This window comes from Ochotona princeps, chromosome 24 (assembly GCF_030435755.1).
Source record: "Ochotona princeps isolate mOchPri1 chromosome 24, mOchPri1.hap1, whole genome shotgun sequence".
In the NCBI taxonomy this organism is placed as follows: domain Eukaryota; kingdom Metazoa; phylum Chordata; class Mammalia; order Lagomorpha; family Ochotonidae; genus Ochotona; species Ochotona princeps.
The window spans coordinates 8,030,556-8,047,169 of record NC_080855.1 but is presented as its reverse complement, the minus strand read 5'-3'; the positions used below and the strand labels follow the sequence as shown (position 1 = coordinate 8,047,169).

General features: G+C 52.3%; 1 protein-coding gene across 4 annotated transcripts in view; it reads right to left on the bottom strand.

Annotated features, from left to right (window-relative positions):
* RAB11FIP3 (RAB11 family interacting protein 3) overlaps positions 1–16,614 on the bottom strand; it is a 54,090-nt gene that overhangs the window by 17,871 nt on the left and 19,605 nt on the right. For all 4 annotated transcript variants that reach the window (XM_058680410.1, XM_058680409.1, XM_058680412.1 and 1 more), the window contains exons 2-5: positions 14,625–14,718; positions 8,569–8,660; positions 2,868–3,079; positions 929–1,078 (exon numbers count right to left, since the gene is read on the bottom strand). In XM_058680410.1, coding sequence (XP_058536393.1) covers positions 929–1,078; positions 2,868–3,079; positions 8,569–8,660; positions 14,625–14,718 — 548 coding nt within the window. The remainder of the gene's footprint in view (positions 1–928; positions 1,079–2,867; positions 3,080–8,568; positions 8,661–14,624; positions 14,719–16,614) is intronic.

Genomic DNA, 16,614 nt, shown 5'->3' with positions numbered 1-16,614 from the left:
AGGACAAACCCAACATGGAGGAAGAGACGCTCAGCAGGACAAGCCCACTCAGCAACGCCCAAGCAGACATTCCAGGGAGGCCCACGGCCACTCTGCCACTCTCACAGGATGCTTCTGGAGAAGCCAGCCCTTGGACAGCCTGGGGAAGAGAGAGGGACAGCAGGGGCAGCAAGCCCTGCTGGGGCTGGCTCCAATGAACAAGCTGCTGGCCGTAATAAAACCTGGGCCAAGGAGGGATTTTGTGGCTGCTGGGCAGCCTCTACTGCAGCCGAGAGAGGAGCTGGAGGACCAAGAAGCTGAGGGCCAGAGAAGTGACGTGGACACATTATAGTTCAGTGCTGTGGGTCAGTGCTGTGGACATGCTGTGGACACGCTGTGGGTAGAGCAAAACACCCACAGGCAGGAATGGCCCCTGAAGCGCTCGCTGACCACCAACAAAGCTTCTCCTGGACCCACGGACAGAGCCCACTGAGACCTTTCCTTGAGAGCTTCCTTGGCCTAAGACCTGCTCACCTGTCACTCCACATGAACATGTCTCACCCTTGTCCTATTATGGTCAGATTATCCAAAGTCAGAATTTTCCAGACACAAGGGGTGCAGGGAATTCTAGGGAAATGAGCCCCCAAGCTCCCTTGCCATCTCAAAGCCAGCCACCTGTGACAGACCCTGCAACCAGTACTGAAGCAATCACGTCCCAGGTCACCACCTTCAGTGGAGGTCTCCAGTACCTGGAATGACCTGGAGGTCCATGGGTCTGAAGACTTCAGCCCACTCACACCACAGGATTAGGGGAAAACTTCCCAATGTGTGATATCTTATGGTGTCATCTGGAAGCCAGCTTTTTCACATCAATTTATGAACCAGGAAGGGAACCTCCCACTGGCTAAGGACATCGAGGGAGGAGTTGCAGTGGTCAGGGCCATGTTACCTGGGGGTAAGGAAAGCAGGGTCACTGCACGCAAGCTCCCCATCACAGAGGGTCTCTGGAGACAGCTCCACCTCACTGCCTTCCCCGTAGTCCTCGAAATGCTCCTCGCTGCCAATCACCATGACGACAGACTGACCACGTGGGTTAGACCTGCACAAGCATAGAGAGGACACAGGCTCAGCAGTCCTGCGGGGATGGGTGCTGCTGGACCACCCACATGCCCCGTTGCAGGGCCGCAGCCTCATGCTCACGTGTGGCTGTGTGTAACGCATACACCTCCTTTCAGAGGTGGCAGCTGATGATTACTGGAGCTGGACCAGGAGAAGTGGACTGAGCTCCCAGCTGCACCTTCAGTCTGGCCCAGGCCTGGCAGCTGCAGGCATCTGGGGTCTTGGCCACGCCTACACCTCCTTTCCACTCACACCTCCTGACCCTAAGCCAAGCTTCTGCTTGGATTTGTAACTGAGAATCACACATGCCAATCTGGAAACTTCCTGCTGCCCAGTGACTCCATGGCTACTTTCTGGGAAGCAGCCAAGGCTGGCCTCTGTCCTGGGGCGATGGCATCCACCATCCTCACAGGGCCTGAAAGTTGTCCCTGCAGCTGCTCCTCTCAGGACAAGGTGATACGTGTGTCCAGGAGGGGTCAACAGAAGCAGGACCTGAGTGGGCACCAGCTGCTCAATGCACCAAGGAAGTTCTAATCAACCCATGCACTCACACATCACTTAGCAGTGCTTTCAGTTGAAAAAAACAACTATTATAGCAAAAGCAACTACATGCTACTAACAGTGCTAGCCGACTACTCTATCACAGCGCTGGACGACCACACGCTGTCACAGCGCTGGACGACCACATGCTGTCACAGCGCTACACATCACCCAGAACTTCACTTATTCAGTTACCTGCATTCTGAAAGCGTAACATGAAAAATTACAGAAATAAGTAATTCAAAGGTTTAAAATAACTCTAATGTGGGTAAATTGTTGTATCTGTCCTATTAAATTAGTAGCAACCATGGTCGGCTCTTCTGGGGTCTACAGTAGGTATACATGGCAGTCAGTACTAAATTTAGGTACCCAGGCATCCACTGGGTACCTGAATGTGCCCCCACGTACCTAGAGGATTTCTCAAACTGTACCCAGATACACTAAAGTTAGGGTGATCTCATGCACCTCCCATTTTTCTAACACACTTCCACATCACCACTGTGGGTCTGCAGTCAGCCCAAGTCACACTGTGGGTACTGTAACACAGTGTGTGGGTGCTTGCACACTCAGTGTGTGGGTGCTGTAACACAATGTGTGTGGGTGCTGAGGACTCAGTGTGTGAGGATGCTGTGGACACAGTGTGTGTGTGTGGGTATTGTAACACAGTGTGTCTATGGGTGCTGTGGACATAGTGTGTGTGGGTGCTTGCACACTGTGAGGGAGACCGTGGGAGCCAGCAGCAGCTGGCTTCCAGTCACCCACCCACATGGCACACCCGGATTGTGTCCAGCACTGGGCTCCTGGTTCAGCCTGGCCAAGCCCCTGCCAGCACAAGCATTTGCAAAGTGAACTAGCAGATAGCTCTCCTTATCTCCTCCTCTCAAAGAAATAAGTGTTGTTTCTCGCTTTTTTTTTTTTAATTTAAGATTCAGTGGCCACTCGGGGAAAGATGGTGGTCTGGTGGGGTGCCATAAAGACGAACAGGTTTCTTGAACCTGTAAGAGACTTTCAGTGAATTCTGGGTCACCTAGAGCTATGCTGACAAAATCCAGAAGTCTGAGTTAAAGGTTTTACTTATATCCACAGCGAAAGTAGCTGGGTGACTTTAACAATGGTGGGTGCTAGGGACAGGTGACTGTGGGCTTCCCTGGGGAAAAACCTTTCCGATGCAATTCTGACGGGCATCCCTCATGGACACGCCCAGGGGGAAGCCCCGCCGGGGCACGTACCTGCCAGGGAGAAGCAGCAGGGCACCGTGGCCAGTCTCCTCCGTGGCGTCCAGGCACTCTGAAGGTGCGGCTGAGCCCCCTGCACTGTCGGCGTCCCCTGCAGGCTGCAGTTCAGGGTGCACCAGGGTGCCAGTGTCCTCATCAGTGAAGGTCTCGCACTCGCTGTAGGTGCTCTCAGAGCCCATGTAGGCGCTGTCTGTTGCCTCGTTGGCCTGGGGAGAGACACCAGCTGTGATTCTGGGCACAGGGGTAGGGGAACCAGCCCCATACCACTGCGCCAACAGGAACACCACCCGTGCAACATCTCCAGGCAAAGGCAGGCCCTTGTCTGAGGGCAGAAAAGGACTTGGAGTGATTTTCAAAGTGACTGGATAGAAACAGTATGCCATTGTCATCTGTTAGCCCAAGAGAACCACCCAGTTTGTGGTTTCTAATACTAGAAGAGTTTACACTCAACAACACAAGAATGTGCCCTTTTGCGCTCGTCGGCATGGCCTAGCGGCTAAAGTCCTCGTCTTGAACACGCCCGGGATCCCATATGGTACCGGTTCTAGTCCCAGAAGCTCCATTTCCCATCCAGCTCCCTGCTTGTGGCCTGGGAAAGCAGTTGAGGACGGCCCAAAGCCTTGGGACCCTGCACCAGAGTGGGAGACCCAGAAGCAGTTCCTGGCTCCTGGCTTTGGATCAGCACAGCACCGGCCGTTGCGGTCACTTGGGGAGTGAGTCATCAGACAGATCTTCCTCTCTGTCTCTCCTCCTCTCTGTATATCTGCCTTTCCAATAAAACTAAATAAATCTTTAAAAAAAATCTGCCTGTTAAAACACACACCCTATGTGGAAGCTACTGCTCTGAATTCAGATCCAGGGTTAACTTCCAACAAGGCACCAGCCAGTCCACTGCCTGCCAGGCAGGTAGCTTCTTCCCTCCAGACACACCACCTTCAGCTTTACTCCTATAACCCGAGCACAGAACACTGTGGACCGCACAGATGAACTTGGAAGTAAGGAATCGTTAAACATTTCAATCTGCAGTCTCAGTGATTCACACGCTGCACACTCTCAGGATTCTGGAGTTAAGAATTTGCAGACGGTATCTGAGAGATGGATGCTGCAGTCCCAGCAGAAAAGCCGCACTTTGTACAGCAGCCCTGCTGTTCCGAGGAGGAGCTGCAGGGGGCGCAGAACAGGCGAGGAGATGCTATCCAGGTGGGGGATGCTGCCTCCTCTGACAAGTAACAACAGAGCTTGACCAGAGCTGCTGGGTTCTGGTGTGGCCAAGGAGGGGTCCCAGCTCCACCCTGCCACAGGGACCTCATTGGAAAGTGGGGGTTGCAAATGCTGACTTCACAGACCATGTTCCCACAAGTAAACCCCACCTCCAAGGTGGATCCAAGGAAGGGACTGCAGGAGGCATCTGCTTCAAAACCAGAGCCAGAGAATAACTCTTAAGAGCCATCTGCTTCCCAACTTATGGTAAGGTGGACCTGGGCTCCCTGCAGTTGGCCCAGACCTGGTTCTGTGCTGGGCCCGAGCAAGCCAGACAAGAAGGGCTACTGTGCCCAGAGACAGCAGCAGGCTCCAGGACACCTGTCGGAGGCAAGGGCCCTGGGGAAGCCACAGCAGAGAAGGAGCGCTTCGAGCTGACCCAAGCAGCAGCTGCTCACGATGCTGGCAACACTGCACGCTCAAGGAACGCAGACCAGAGTCAGCTATGCAGCCTCCCATCTTACTTCCACAGAACAAACGATGCTGCTGGCCTGCGAGGACCCTTCCATAAGCTCCTGGCATCCTCAGACCACCTAGCCAGTCATCCTGGTTACCGCAGTCAAATGGCACTTCTCGCACTCAGCACCACCCAAGCCACACAACACGCAGTCAGATCCACCCTCGGAGTCAAGCCTCGGGCACAGTACCTACCCATCTCCCCGCACCCGCAAATGCCAGCCAAGGCACCCCCACAGCCTCCCCACATATCCACCGGGATCAGGTCACCGCTCCTCTATGGGGAGCCACAGGCCTTCTGTGGCCAGCTGGGATGGGGTGTCCACAGAGCTGGCGTGCTCACCTGCAGGCACATCATGGTGTGACACAGTACAGCCTGCTCCCCGACAAGTTCCGCTAGGTCTGTGCCCGGGGGCTGACTGGAGACAGGAGGCAGAGTTCAGGCCGTGTCTCACAAATGCCAGTCAGGGCTCGGGACAGAACCACCTTTGTTTCTCCAGCCCTTCTGATAAGGGCTGGACACAGCGCGTTTCCCCGTGTTCAAAGGGCCAGAAATGGGAGAAGGACAGAGAACAGAGAGCACACAGCAGCTGCTCCTTTTCATCTGGCAAGCGTTTCTTCTGTGACTCCCTGCTGCCCCTCCCAGAAACCCTGCAAAATGAGCTCCGCTCCACCTGCTTAGCTTCTGGGACCAGGAGCTTTAGAGGGACATTCCAGGCCTCAACCTACACTCCCAATTCCTCCTCCTCTTCCCTTGGGGACAGCAGTCGCTTCTCTGACAATAAGCCACAGGGCCCAAGGACCATTGTGGTGCCTACGAAGAAGGCCACTCAGCTGGTGGGGTGCAGCAGGGCCCACCATCAGGAAAGAGGGCCCATGTGAGAGCAGTCTCAGCCAGCCATGACTAGGCCAGATGGGACAGTCACTCAACAAGCTGCTCTGTGGTCTAAATGTCACATCATTTCTTGCTAGACTTTTCATGAATGTATGATGCAAGCTTTAAAAAGAAAAGACAGGGCTCGGCGGCATGGCCTAGCAGCTAAAGTCCTCACTTTGAACGCGCCCAGGATCCCATATGGGTACCGGTTCTAATCCCAGAAGCTCCACTTCCCATCCAGCTCCCTGATTGAGGCCTGGGAAGGCAGTCTAGGACGGCCCAAAGTCTTGGGACCCTGCACCCATGTGGGAGACCCGGAAGAGCTCCTGGCACCTGGCTTCGGATTGGCGCAGCACCAGACATGGTGGTCACTTGGGGAGTGAATCATTGGATGGAAGATCTTCTCTGTCTCTCCTCCTCTCTGTATATCTGACTTAGTAATTAAAATAAATAAATCTTCAAAAAACAAAAGAAAGAAAAGACAAAGAAGAAAATGACACACTTGATGTCACCACTGTGGGTGAGGGTGTATCTGCTGCCTGCACTGCCGGCACCCTACATGGGCAGCAGATCCTGGCTGCTCCACTTCCCATCCAACTCTGCTAATGACCTGGGAAAGCAGCAGAAGCTGACCAAGACTTTGGGTTCCTGCATCTATTGGGGAGTCAGGCTCCTGGTTTGGTCTGGTCTAACACTGGCCATTGCAGTCATTTGGCAAGTGAGCCATCAGATGGAAGATTCTCTCCAACTCTCCTCTCTGTAACTACCCTTCTAAAACAAACACACGCATAATCTGGAAAAGAAGAAAGCAAACTTTCCAGTGTTTCACAGTAGCATTTGCTACCACTCCTCTTTATTTTTTTTAACATTTATTTCTCTTTATTGGAAAGGAAGATATACAAAAAGGAGAGACAGAGAGGAAGATCTTCCGTCCGATGGTTCACTCCCCAACTGAGTGCAATGGACAGAGCTGAGCCAATCCGAAGCCAGGAGCCAGGAACTTCTTCTGGGTCTCCCACGTTGGTGTAGGGTCCCAAGGCTTTGGGCCGTCCTCGACTGCTTTCCCAGGCCACAAGCAGGGAGCTGCACTTACCATCCAACTCCCTGCCTGTGGCCCGGGAAGGCAGTGGAGGACGGCCTAAAGCCTTGGAACCTGCACCTGCGTGGGTGATTTGGAGGAAGATCTGGGCTCCTGGCTTCGGATCGGTGCAGCACCGGACGTTGTGGTCACTTAGGGAGTGAATCATCGGAGAGAAGATCTTCCTCTCTGTCTCTCCTCCTCTCTGTATATCTGACTTTGTAATGAAAATAAAAAATCTTTAAAAATAAATGAATAAATACATAAATAAAAGAACCGGCACCCATATGGGATCCTGGCGCGTTCAAGGCAAGGACTTAAACCACTATGCTATTGCGCTGGGCCCACTACCACTCTTCTGAAAATCACATTGAAACACATCAAAGAGCAAACCTGGAAAAAGTTTGTTTTCCCGGCTAAGTGAAAGAAGATGTATCAAAGAGGGCCAGAAGCTTCAGGGGCTGGGGAGCAGAGGTGAGCCTGCAGGGGAGGATACACCTAGCCGGAGGGCGGGAGCTGGGGAGCAGAGGTGAGCCTGCAGGGGAGGGTATAGCTAGCCGGAGGGCCGGAGCTGGGGAGCAGGGATGAGCCTGCAGGGGAGCGGGACAGCTAGCCAGAAGCTATCCTGCCACTGAACTGAGGGAACAAGCAGCCTTAAGAATGCACCCAGTGCGGGGAGGGGGGGGAAGGAAGGAACTTCAGAAGGAGGAAACACCAGGGCCCATGGAACTGTATCATAGAATGATGGTAACATTGGATGGAAGATCTTCCTCTCTGTCTCTCCTCCTCTCTGTATATCTGACTTTCCAATAAAATAAATCTTAAAAAAAAATTTTTCGATGGGCTCGGCATTGTGGCCTGGTGGCTAAGGTCCTCGCCTTGATCCCATATGGCCGCTGGTTCTAATCCCGGCAGCTCTACTTCCTCTCTATCGCTCCTCCTCTCAGTATATCTGACTTTGTAATAAAAATAAAATAAAGCAAAAAAAAAAAAAAATTTTTTTTTCGGGCCCGGCGGCGTGGCCTAGCGGCTAAAGTCCTTGCCTTGAACGCCCCGGGAACCCATATGGGCGCCGGTTCTAATCCCGGCAGCTCCACTTCCCATCCAGCTCCCTGCTAGTGGCCTGGGAAAGCAGTTGAGGACGGCCCAATGCTTTGGGACCCTGCACCCGCGTGGGAGACCCGGAGAGGTTCCTGGTTCCCGGCTTCGGATCGGCGCGCATCGGCCCGTTGCGGCTCACTTGGGGAGTGAATCATCAGACGGAAGATCTTCCTCTCTGTCTCTCCTCCTCTGTGTATATCTGGCTGTAATAAAAATGAATAAATCTTTAAAAAAAAAAAAAAAGAGAGAAATATTTAAAAAAAAAAATTCAAGATGCACTAAAACTTTGGAGCCTTTGTCCCCTCACTGCCCAGGGACCCGGTTCTCCTCCTCCCGTGACCATGCAGTCTCTGGTCCACACCACATACCCGGCCAGCAGCAGCACCCAGCCCTGTCCCACCTCTGCACCACCAAGACACTGAGGCCCTGCTGGTCTTCTGGGACACAGCTGCCAGGCCTGGGGGAAGGTGTGCGTTGGCCCAAGAGGCCCAAGAGATGGGAGATTCACCCGAGACAGCTGCTCAGAGCAGGAACGGACACTCCGAAAGCGAGAAGAATCCCACGAACGCCCCAGCGCCGTGTAACCCCCCCACCTTTAACTACACAGCCAAGGCCTGGAGAACCATGGTGAAGCTTCCTGGGCCCCCACTGGGCAGCGGAGGCCCAACCAAGGCTGGCAGCAGCCACGCTGCAGCCTAGCAGCCTCCTACTTTGTTAAGCAGAAAATCTTTGCAATGCATCTCGTGCCCCAACAGGGCAGGATCCCTGGGGAGAAACAAGGGACCCACAATGACCGAGGTGCCCATCAGCACCACACAAACCTGGATGCAGCTTTCCCAGTGCCCAGGACACCCTCAGAGCCGAGCCCATCACCCACAGCAGGCCCCCACGGCGTTGGAGACAGCCCGATGAAAAGCACTTACCTCGTAGGTGATGAAGTCATCAAACTCAACGGGGCAGACTGAGGGCTCTCCAATCTGGTCAGGGGGCACACTGCACAGCTGTCCATCACGATCTACAGGGAAGACAGCCAGTGTTCGGCCGGCCGCCACAGCCATTCTGATGCTCACCACACTGAGGTGGTCACCACACTGAGGTGGTCATCACATTGAGGTGGTCACCACACTGAGGTGTTCAAACACTGAGGTGGTCACCACACTGAGGTAGTCACCGCACTGAGGTGGTCACAACACTGAGGTGGTCACCACATTGAGGTGGTCACCAACTGAGGTGTTCAAACACTGAGGTGGTCATCACACTGAGGTGGTCACCGCACTGAGGTGATCACCACACTGAGGTGTTCACCACACTGAGGTGGTCATCACACTGAGGTGTTCATCGCACTGAGGTGGTCATCATACTGAGGCAGTCACCACACTGAGAAAGTCATCACACTGAGGTGGTCACCGCACTGAGGTGGTCACCACACTGAGGAGGTCATCACACTGAGGTGGTCATCACACTGAGGTGGTCATCACACTGAGGTGTTCATCGCACTGAGGTGGTCATCACACTGAGGTGGTCACCACACTGAGGTGGTCACCACACTGAGGTGTTCAAACACTGAGGTGGTCACCACACTGAGGTGGTCACCGCACTGAGGTGTTCACCACACTGAGGTGGTCACCACACTGAGGAGGTCATCACACTGAGGTGGTCATCACACTGAGGTGGTCACCATGCTGAGGTCAAGGGGAAGCTATGAGGCTAGTGAACGCAGAACTCCCCAGGAAGGATGCTCCTTAGGGCTGCCATGGGGGCTGGGATGAGTCCCCTCACACTCGGCTGTGACAAACATGCCACCTGTGAAAGCAGAGGAGCGTGGCAGGATAGTTACGGTTTCCTAAGAGAACCAAAGAGCCAAGCCCACACAGCTGCAGACACCAGGGCACTCTGTAAATTATTTTAATAGTCCATTTATACTGGGATGGAGATGGACAGATCCTGCGTGCTAGACTTGTGGGCAGTTCTGTGTTTCTTCTTTTGGCTTAGTCAGCCAGAAAAACACACTTGTTTTCCTTAGAATTATTTATTTATTTATTTATTTGTAAAGCCAGAAAACAGTACACCAAGCTACAGAACAAAGAGCATGTGGCCAAGTTCAAGTTCCCTGTTGCGAGAGATTCACATCTCAAAGCAGGGCTTAGGCAAGCTCAATGCGGGTGAATTTGCAGACATGGTGGCTGAGAAGCAGCTCATCCCTGATGACGGTGGGGTCAAATCCATCCCTCCCGCGGTCCCTTGGACAAGAGGTAGGCCCTCTGCTTGTGAGGCCTCTGATGTTCTGCGTGCTTTAATCTCATCAATAACTAACCTTGATTACTATCAAAAAAATGAAAAATAAATAAATATTATGGGAATAAAAAAAGATTCTGGCAGTGGAAAAGTGATTGGAGCATCTTGTCTTGCATCAGGAGGCGTGACCACAGCACATATTTTTATCTTCTTATGGGAACCAACAGTGATTCTTCCATGAATTTTTTTTTTTTATTCTTTACATAGTTAATTACGGTATAAAGGTTCAGGGGCTATAGGGAAGTGGGTAAGACTTTTTTTTTTTTAAGATTTATTCATTTTATTACAGCCAGATATACACAAGAGGAGGACAGACAGAGAGGAAGATCTTCTCTCCAATGATTCACTCCCCAAGTGAGCCGCAACGGGCCGATGTGCACCGATCCGAAGCCGGGAACCCGGAACCTCTTCCGGGTCTCCCACGCGGGTGCAGTGTCCCAATGCACTGGGCCATTCTCAACTGCTTTCCCAGGCCACAAGCAGGGAGCTGGATGAGAAGTAGATGGGAACGGGATGGGAAGTGGAGCTGCCGGGATTAGAACCGGCGCCCATATGGGATCCCGGGGCTTTCAAGGCAAGGACTTTAGGCGCTAGGCCACGCCGCCGGGCCCAATGGGTAAGACTTTTATGTCCATATTGTTTCTGTGAGTTTTCTCTGTTAAGAACTAAACACAAAGAGCTGCAAGACGCCAGGGAGTTGCTGACCAGAGCCACCAGGAGGCATGGATACTGCGGGGCCCAGGTAGGCTGAGGGGGCTCTGCACGGACAAGGAATGTTTCCACAGGCTGCAAACTAAGAGATGCAAGACGCCCAGGGACCTGTCGCTGACCTCTGTGCAAGGCAGATGTGGCGATGTAATTGCTGAGATGCCACCCCATCTCCCGCAGCAAGGTGACCACAACAGCCTTACTTCACACCACAGGGAAGTAGGGTGTTGGCCGGACATGCCCCAGAAAATGCAACCCATGCAAGGTCTCCACCTCTTAAACCAGCCAGCCCCTGCACAGGCCAGCACCCACACCGAGGTTTCCGTTCCAAGCCTGGCCCCCATCCCAGGCCAGTCATTCCCTCATGTGGACCAGGTGCCCCTCTCCTGAGATCACACTATCTCTTCTCTCTCTCCCTCCCCAGAGGGCAGCCTGCCTAGTCAGCTGGGGGGTCACGGTGGCCCTGCCAACTGCACAATGCCCTCACCCTGGTGTGCCTCCTGGCCAGACCAGGGTCCACAGTGGCACCCACTCTGTGTGTGCAGAAGAACAAATGAAGGACAGCTCAGGGGATAATACAGAACCAACTCAGAGCCAGCAGGAGATTCGGTGCTTTGGGAAACCTTTCCCCAAGGGACACTGTTGGGTAGGAGACAAGTCACTAAGATCAAGTCAGCCAATGACTCACACTAGATCCCCACAGACTGTGATTGATCCTGCAACGACAGGGACGAGGTCAAGCCCTTGCGAATGACAGTCCCCTGACACCATCACCGCACACCACCTGGCCAGACAGGCAGTGAAGGTCTACACAGGACTTTAGAGATTAATCTCAAAAGGACAGAAGCTGGGCAAGGAGTGTCCACAGCAGGGCTTATGGAGAGCAGTGGTCAGCTGACATCTGGCATGGGAGCCAACTTTCTAGATAGATACATCAGGGCACAGCCATGAGTGCGAGGGTGGGCACCTGGCTGGCCAATGAGGCACCGCATGGGACAACTGCATACAGTGGAGCATGGGTCTTCCAGTCTGGGCTTCCAGGAGCCACAGCTACAGCACAGCAAGCTAAGCCATCACCTGTAAGACCGGCATTCCACATGGGTACCTGTTCCATGTTTGGTCCCAGTTCCTGCTGATGCCTGAGTGCTTGCGAAGACCTGGAGCAGGCTCCTGGCCCAGCCTGGCTGGACGAGCCTTTTGGAGAAGGAGCCAGTGGATAAAAGATCTCTCTGTAATTCTACCTTTCAAAATAAGCAAGATATAGAAAAAAGAGGAGAGAGTTTCCAGCTCCCTATACCAACTGTGATACTGCGGAATCTGAGAGGCAGCGGGTGGGGACTGGAACCGCAGACGGACTGGAACCGCTTGGGCCTGGAGCCAAGCAGCAGGGCAATAGTTGCTGACTCTCACACAAAATTAAGAAGTAAAAATAACAATGTGTGTCCACACAAATGCTTTTAGAACTTCTGTTCACTATCGCCCAAATTCCCAGCAGAACCACAGAGGCCCACAGCCAGAGCTGGGCTAAGCCAAAGCCAATAGCTGGGATCCAGGAGCTTCCTCCAGTCTCCCACATGAGTACAGGGTCCCAAGGCTTCAGGCCATAAGCAGGGAGCTGCAAGAGAAGTGGAGCAGGCAGCACTCGTATAGAATCCCAGTGCTTGCAAGTGGGAAGATTAGCCTGTTGGGCCTGTGTGGTGGCCCCATAAAGCACTTCTTTTTTATTTTCTATTCTTCAATTTTAACTCACATATAAGGGAGAACATGGGATAATTTCCCTCCCGCATCCACCTGATTTCACTGTTGTCCTTACAGCAGTTTTGGTGCAAATGGTAGAATTTCAATCTCTTCTACAGCTGAGCAACATTGCACCGTGTATATACACATATGCACCCTACTTTCTCCCTCCATTCATCTGATGATGAAAAACCTTTCCTGATTTCCGACAGCTCACCATGAACCATGCTGCTGTGAGGAGAGCGGTGTATTTGGTCTTTTGGCTGTGTGTACATGTAATAGGATTGCTAGATCACACAGCAGGTTTTTGGTTTTTTGTTTGTTTTATTCTATTTTATTTCCAGGTTTTAAGACATCTCACCTGGCTTCCCACAATGGCTGGGATCACGTCCATCACCCCACGCCCTTACCTGGGGTCATGTCCATCACTCCACGCCCTCACCTGGGGTCGTGTCCACCACCCCACGCCCTCACCTGGGGTTGTGTCCATCACCCCACGCCCTTACCTGGGGTCATGTCCAGCCCGCGCCTTTACCTGGGGTCGTGTCCATCACCCCACGCCCTCACCCGATTATTATTCTGTGCTTTGGGTTCAGCTACTGACAACTGGCTGTGGTCTTGACACACGCCTTCTTGCTAGCTGGTGATGTTGAGTGTTTTCATTGACTTGCCAGTCATGGGTACTATCTGGTGCACTCTGCTGCCCCTCACTTAACTGGATTGGCTGTTTATTTACTGTTGATTTTTAAGTTACTGACATATTTTGAGATATTAATCCCTTATCGGGGAGGTAACTTGTACATATTTTTCCCATTCTGTCAGATGATTCCTTTGCTGTGTGAAAGCTACTAAGTTTGACATCATTTCCCATTTGCTGAGTTCTGCTTTTGTGGCCTGTGCTTTGAGGGTCTTATCCAATAAATCCTCCCTGATACGTCTTAATTAACCTCTCCTACGAACTTTTTTCTGAAGTTTTCTCATATGGTATTGATTTTTCAATATTGTGTATGCCTGACATTTTTCAATATATAACTGTCAGGCAAAGGGGGAGGGGGGACGCGGCACGGTGACGTAGCGGCTAAAGTCCTCGCCTTGAAAGCCCCGGGATCCCATATGGGCGCCGGTTCTAATCCCAGAAGCTCCACTTCCCATCCAGCTCCCTGCTTGTGGCCTGGGAAAGCAGTTGAGAATGGCCCAGTGCATCGGGACACTGCACCCACATCGGAGACCCGGAAGAGGTTCCGGGTTCCTGGCTTCGGATCGGTGCGCATCGGCCCGTTGCGGCTCACTTGGGGAGTGAACCATTGGACAAAAGATCTTCCTCTCTGTATATCTGACTTTGCAATGTAAATAAATAAATCTTGGGCCTAGCGCCATGGCCTAGTGGCTAAAGTCCTCGCCTTGAACGCGCCGGGATCCCATATGGGCGCCGGTTCTAATCCCAGAAGCTCCACTTCCCATTCAGCTCCCTGCTTGTGGCCTGGGAAAGCAGTTGAGGACGGCCCAATGCTTTGGGATCCTGCACCCGCATGGGAGACCCAGAAGAGGTTCCTGGCTCCTGACTTCGGATCGGCACAGCATCAGCCGTTGCGCTCACTTGGGGAGTGAATCATCGGACGGAAGATCTTCCTCTCTGTCTCTCCTCCTCTCTGTATATCTGACTTTGTAATAAAATAAATAAATCTTTAAAATAAATAAATAAATTTTAAAAACAAACAAACAGGGCCCGGCAGCGTGGCCTAGCGGCTAAAGTCCTCGCCTTAAAAGCCCCGGGATCCCATGTGGGCGCCGGTTCTAATCCCAGAAGCTCCACTTCCCATCCAGCTCCCTGCTTGTGGCCTGGGAAAGCAGTTGAGAATGGCCCAGTGCATTGGGACACTGCACCCACATCGGAGACCCGGAAGAGGTTCCAGGTTCCTGGCTTCGGATCGGTGTGCATCGGCCCGTTGCGGCTCACTTGGGGAGTGAATCATCGGAGAGAAGATCTTCCTCTCTGTCTCTCCTCCTCTCTGTATATCTGGCTGTAATAAAATGAATAAATCTTTAAAAAACAAACAAACAAACAAACAAAAACTGCAGAGAAGGGGCTTCCCAAGACACAGATAAGCAGCTCTTGTCAGTTCTGGAAGACAGGAAGGGAGGTGGTCATAAACACTGGACTTAGAGAAGATGGGAGGGGCACAAGGAGGCCAGTGAGGGCAGAGGGAGCAAGGACAGGGTGCAGGGCAGGGCCACTGACCTCCATTCCTGATGGCCGTGATCCCTTGGAGGAAGTCTGCGAAACTCATCACACCAAGCCCACTGGGATCCAAGTACTTAGTTAAGTCCTTCACCTGCAATCATCAAATGGAAAACACGTTACCCACTGCCTTTCCGTGCTGTGTCCCCCTTTCCCGGGCTCACAGGGCAGCCCGCCTGTCCATCACCCCACGCCCTGCAGGGTGCAGGGCAGAGACCCACAAGCTGGAGGTGACCTCCAACACTGAAATGGACGCTTGCATCGGACGAGTACTGTGAATACAAACTGCACTTGGACAGAGCCCTCAGGAAACAAGAAAGAAATAAAAAGGAATCACACTGACATGAGGCCAATACGATCAAACACACATATAGCCAAGACCCCTGAGAACAGAAAAGATCCTAATCAATATTTATGCAAAGTTTCCTGAAGCAAACAACTTCTGGCACACAAGAACGTATACATCGGTTCCCAGCTCCACAAGACCCATTCCTCCAAGGCCTGCAATCTCCAAAACTTATTCTGCCAAATTTCATAAACTTTAAAGAAAAAACATATATATTATATATATTATTTGTTTCACAGGCACAGGAGATATTCTCCAACCACTAGCTCACTCTCCAAATGCCCACAGCAGCTGAAGCCAGGAACTTCCTGCGATTCGCCCACATCGGGGCCAGAGCCCTAAACGCCAGGACCATCTCCCACTGCTTTCCCACAGGGCGTCAGGTCAGAAACGGAACTGCTGATATGCCAACACATATGCCGACGCAGGATACCCAGCATCGCAGGCCAGAGGCTTAACCTACAGCACTGCACCACAATACTTGCCCCAGTAACATTCTTTTCATTTTTATTTTATGATTTTTGAAAACACATTTCTAAGTCAGAGATACAGAGAGAGAGACAGGGATACAGAACTCATACATTCACTGAAATTCCTCAAATGCCCACAACAGCCAGGGTTGGGCCAGACCAGAGCCCAGAGCCTGAAGCTTCGGTCTCCCCACTGTTTTCCCAGGTTTATTAGCAATGAGCAGCCAGGATACGAACCAGTGGCTTTACTCGAAATATCACAATGCCAACCCGTTTACTAAGAACAAATACAATGGGTTCAGTGTGATAGCCTAGTAGCTAAAGTCCTCTCCTTGCATGTGCCAGGATCCTATATGGGCACTAGTTCATATCCTAGCAGCTCCACTTCCCCTCCAGCTCCCTGCTTGTGGCCTGGAGAGGCAGCAGAGAATGGGCCAAAGCCTTGGGACCCTATACTCATGTGGAAGACCCGGAAGAAGCTCCTGGCTCCTGGCTTCAGATCAGTGCAGCTCCAGCCACTGCAGCCACTTGGAGAATGAACCAGTAGATGGAAGATCTTTCTGTCTCTCCTACTCTCCATAAATCTGACTTTCCAACATAAATAGGTAAACAAAGTTTTTAAAAAGTATTCTTTTAAAAACACAAAAGGAAGAAAAGAAAAATTTCATCTGACTTCCCCATGTGCCCAGGAGTACCCCAAGCACCTGAGCCATCATCCACTGCCTTCCTGCCCACATCAACCGGAACTGGGTGGGACACAGAGCAGCAGAATCCAAACTGGCACTGATGTGGAGTGCAGCCAGAGGGGTTGACCTACCTCACCCACTGCAGCCCAAGCTGGCCCCAATCAGCTCGCCCCAATTCCACCTCCCCTGCAGTTGCTGAAAATGGGGATGGTGGACATGGCTGAAACAAAAGAACATCATGCGACCCTGAAGAGAATCAGCAAGGGCCTTGTACCTTACCCTGGTTGTACAGCTTCAACCAGACACCACAGGCTGTGCAACCGGGCAGGAACAAGCTGCACACTGCTCACGGCTGGGGCGGCTGTTTGACGGCGTTTGGTGTTTGTGGCATCCTCATGCCGCCAAGAAAGGGCAATCAGGTGTCTTGCAGTGGGAGGTCACCGTGCCCCCCAGCCACACAGCCCCTAAGAAGCAAGTGATGATGGTGC